The 1,980-nt window shown below is 41.8% G+C and overlaps 1 protein-coding gene across 1 annotated transcript in view; it reads right to left on the bottom strand.

The window, feature by feature from the left end:
- The window catches only part of LOC143022551 (sodium- and chloride-dependent glycine transporter 1-like), a 42,639-nt gene extending 41,058 nt beyond the window's left edge, over positions 1-1,581 (bottom strand). Inside the window, exon 1 of the mRNA XM_076180822.1 lies at positions 1,442-1,581. Coding sequence (XP_076036937.1) covers positions 1,442-1,453 — 12 coding nt within the window. The 5' untranslated portion in view covers positions 1,454-1,581. The remainder of the gene's footprint in view (positions 1-1,441) is intronic.
- Between the last annotated feature and the right edge of the window lie 399 nt (positions 1,582-1,980).

The following is a 1,980-nucleotide window of genomic DNA, read 5'->3' as shown; positions in this document are numbered from 1 at the left end:
AAATTAGATTAGAATTATGTACGGCCACAGGAGAAAATAGATGGCTATGATGATGATAATGATGACGAAAGAGATGATGATGATGATGTTGATGACGAAAGAGATGATGATGATGATAATGATGACGAAAGAGATGATGATGATGATAATGATGACGAAAGAGATGATGATGATGATAATGATGACGAAAGAGATGATGATGATGATAATGATGACGAAAGAGATGATGATGATGAGGAGGAGGAGGAAGACAAACGATTAAATAAATATATGAGAAGGAAGGAAGTAAGGGGACAATGAAAAGGGGAAAACGTATAATAGATAAATATGATTGGACAATTAAAACAAGATAGAAAGAGAGAGAGAGAGAGAGAGAGAGAGAGAGAGAGAGAGAGAGAGAGAGAGAGAGAGAGAGAGAGAGAGAGAGAGAGAGAGAGAGAGAGAGAGAGAGAGAGAGAGAGAGAGAGAGAGAGAGAGAGAGAGAGAGAGAGAGACTAAACCCAGAGGAGACTAGAAAGAATAGAGAAATTGAAGAAAAATAACAAAAAAGAAGAGGAGACAAAGAATAAGAACAAAACTAGGATAAAAAAAAATAGAGGACAGTGGCACAGAGGAGGAGGAGGAGGAGGAAAGAGGAGGCCATAGAAAAGGAGGAGGAAGCGGAGGAGGAGGAGGAGGAGGAGGAGGAGGAGGAGGAGGACAGGGAAGAGGAAGGTGGACTTACTTAAGAGGAGACTAAAGCACGTGGTTCCCCGGTATAAACGCACGTCCGATTATGCCACGCCCGGTATATTACACACGCACGCATGCACACGCACACGCACACACCTGTATGTTTATGCATGAGTGTCGTATATAAACGCAGGTATTAATATTACAAATATATCATCCGCATTGTATTCTATGCGTGTGCTTGTGTGAGTGTACGTGTGTGTGTGTGTGTGTGTGTGTGTGTGTGTGTGTGTGTGTGTGTGTGTGTGTGTGTGTGTCTGTGTGTGTGTGTGTTTTATTCAAACCCATACAATTATCGTAATATTTGAATATATCCCAAGATCTCTTGTTCTACCTGTCGTCAGGCGATTTTATTCAGCGGAATGGAACCCCCATTGACAGAGAAGGCTGGGGTGGAGTTGTGGCGGAGGAGTTACAGTAATCAATCCCGCGAGTATTGCGTCACGTCGGCAAGGTTATAGGCCACGTCCCATGTTTACATCACAAACATATTACATGGAGAGTACATCACGACGTGTGATGTACGATACATGTTGTCGTTGTGAGCTAGCACGGTGTTTGATAACACGTGTGTTGTAGATACATCACACTACACGTTTGCTTCAACATGTGATACGTTTTCCTGTTCAGACTGGCACTGTTGATCAATAGTCCTGGATCAATATACAATTGGCCACGAGGACGACATTGGAAGGGAGAGCCAACTTACCTTTTTCGTCATCTTGGCAATGCGGGTCAGTCACGTCAATTTAATCGACCTGAGGTTACAGAATGTCCTTGTGTTACGTAAGCACCAATGCGTTCAACACCTATACGCACCCCGAGACGTTTTGGGAGCCACTGTGCTCCGTCCCGGGAAACGTTCCCTTTTATGACGAGTGAGGTGCGCGCGCAGCCACCTCATTCAATACTCGATGAAATTGCGTCCTATTTCGTCCTTATAACATATCGCGAAACATCCTGATTCTCGTATGTTCTAAGGAGGATGTTTTCCGTCTAGGTGAAAGCTTGATAATCTAGTTTATGAATGAGAATAATCAATAACATAAAAATACCTGGATTTTTTTTCTAATGTAAACAATAGAAAGAAATTTTCCATTAAGGAACAATTTTCTATTTGAGAATCAGTCATTCTGGATTTTGTGATCGAATTGTCAATATCCTTTTTGTTTCGTATAATAATATGCGTCTTTATATATTTATCAACTGCGAAGAAAGAGGGACCACATACGAAGCAATATGGAACAG

Source organism: Oratosquilla oratoria, chromosome 3 (assembly GCF_046742065.1).
Source record: "Oratosquilla oratoria isolate Oo_2021 chromosome 3, ASM4674206v1, whole genome shotgun sequence".
NCBI classification, from domain to species: domain Eukaryota; kingdom Metazoa; phylum Arthropoda; class Malacostraca; order Stomatopoda; family Squillidae; genus Oratosquilla; species Oratosquilla oratoria.
Note: the sequence above shows the minus strand (reverse complement) of the source record. Positions and strands in the feature narration are given on the sequence as shown.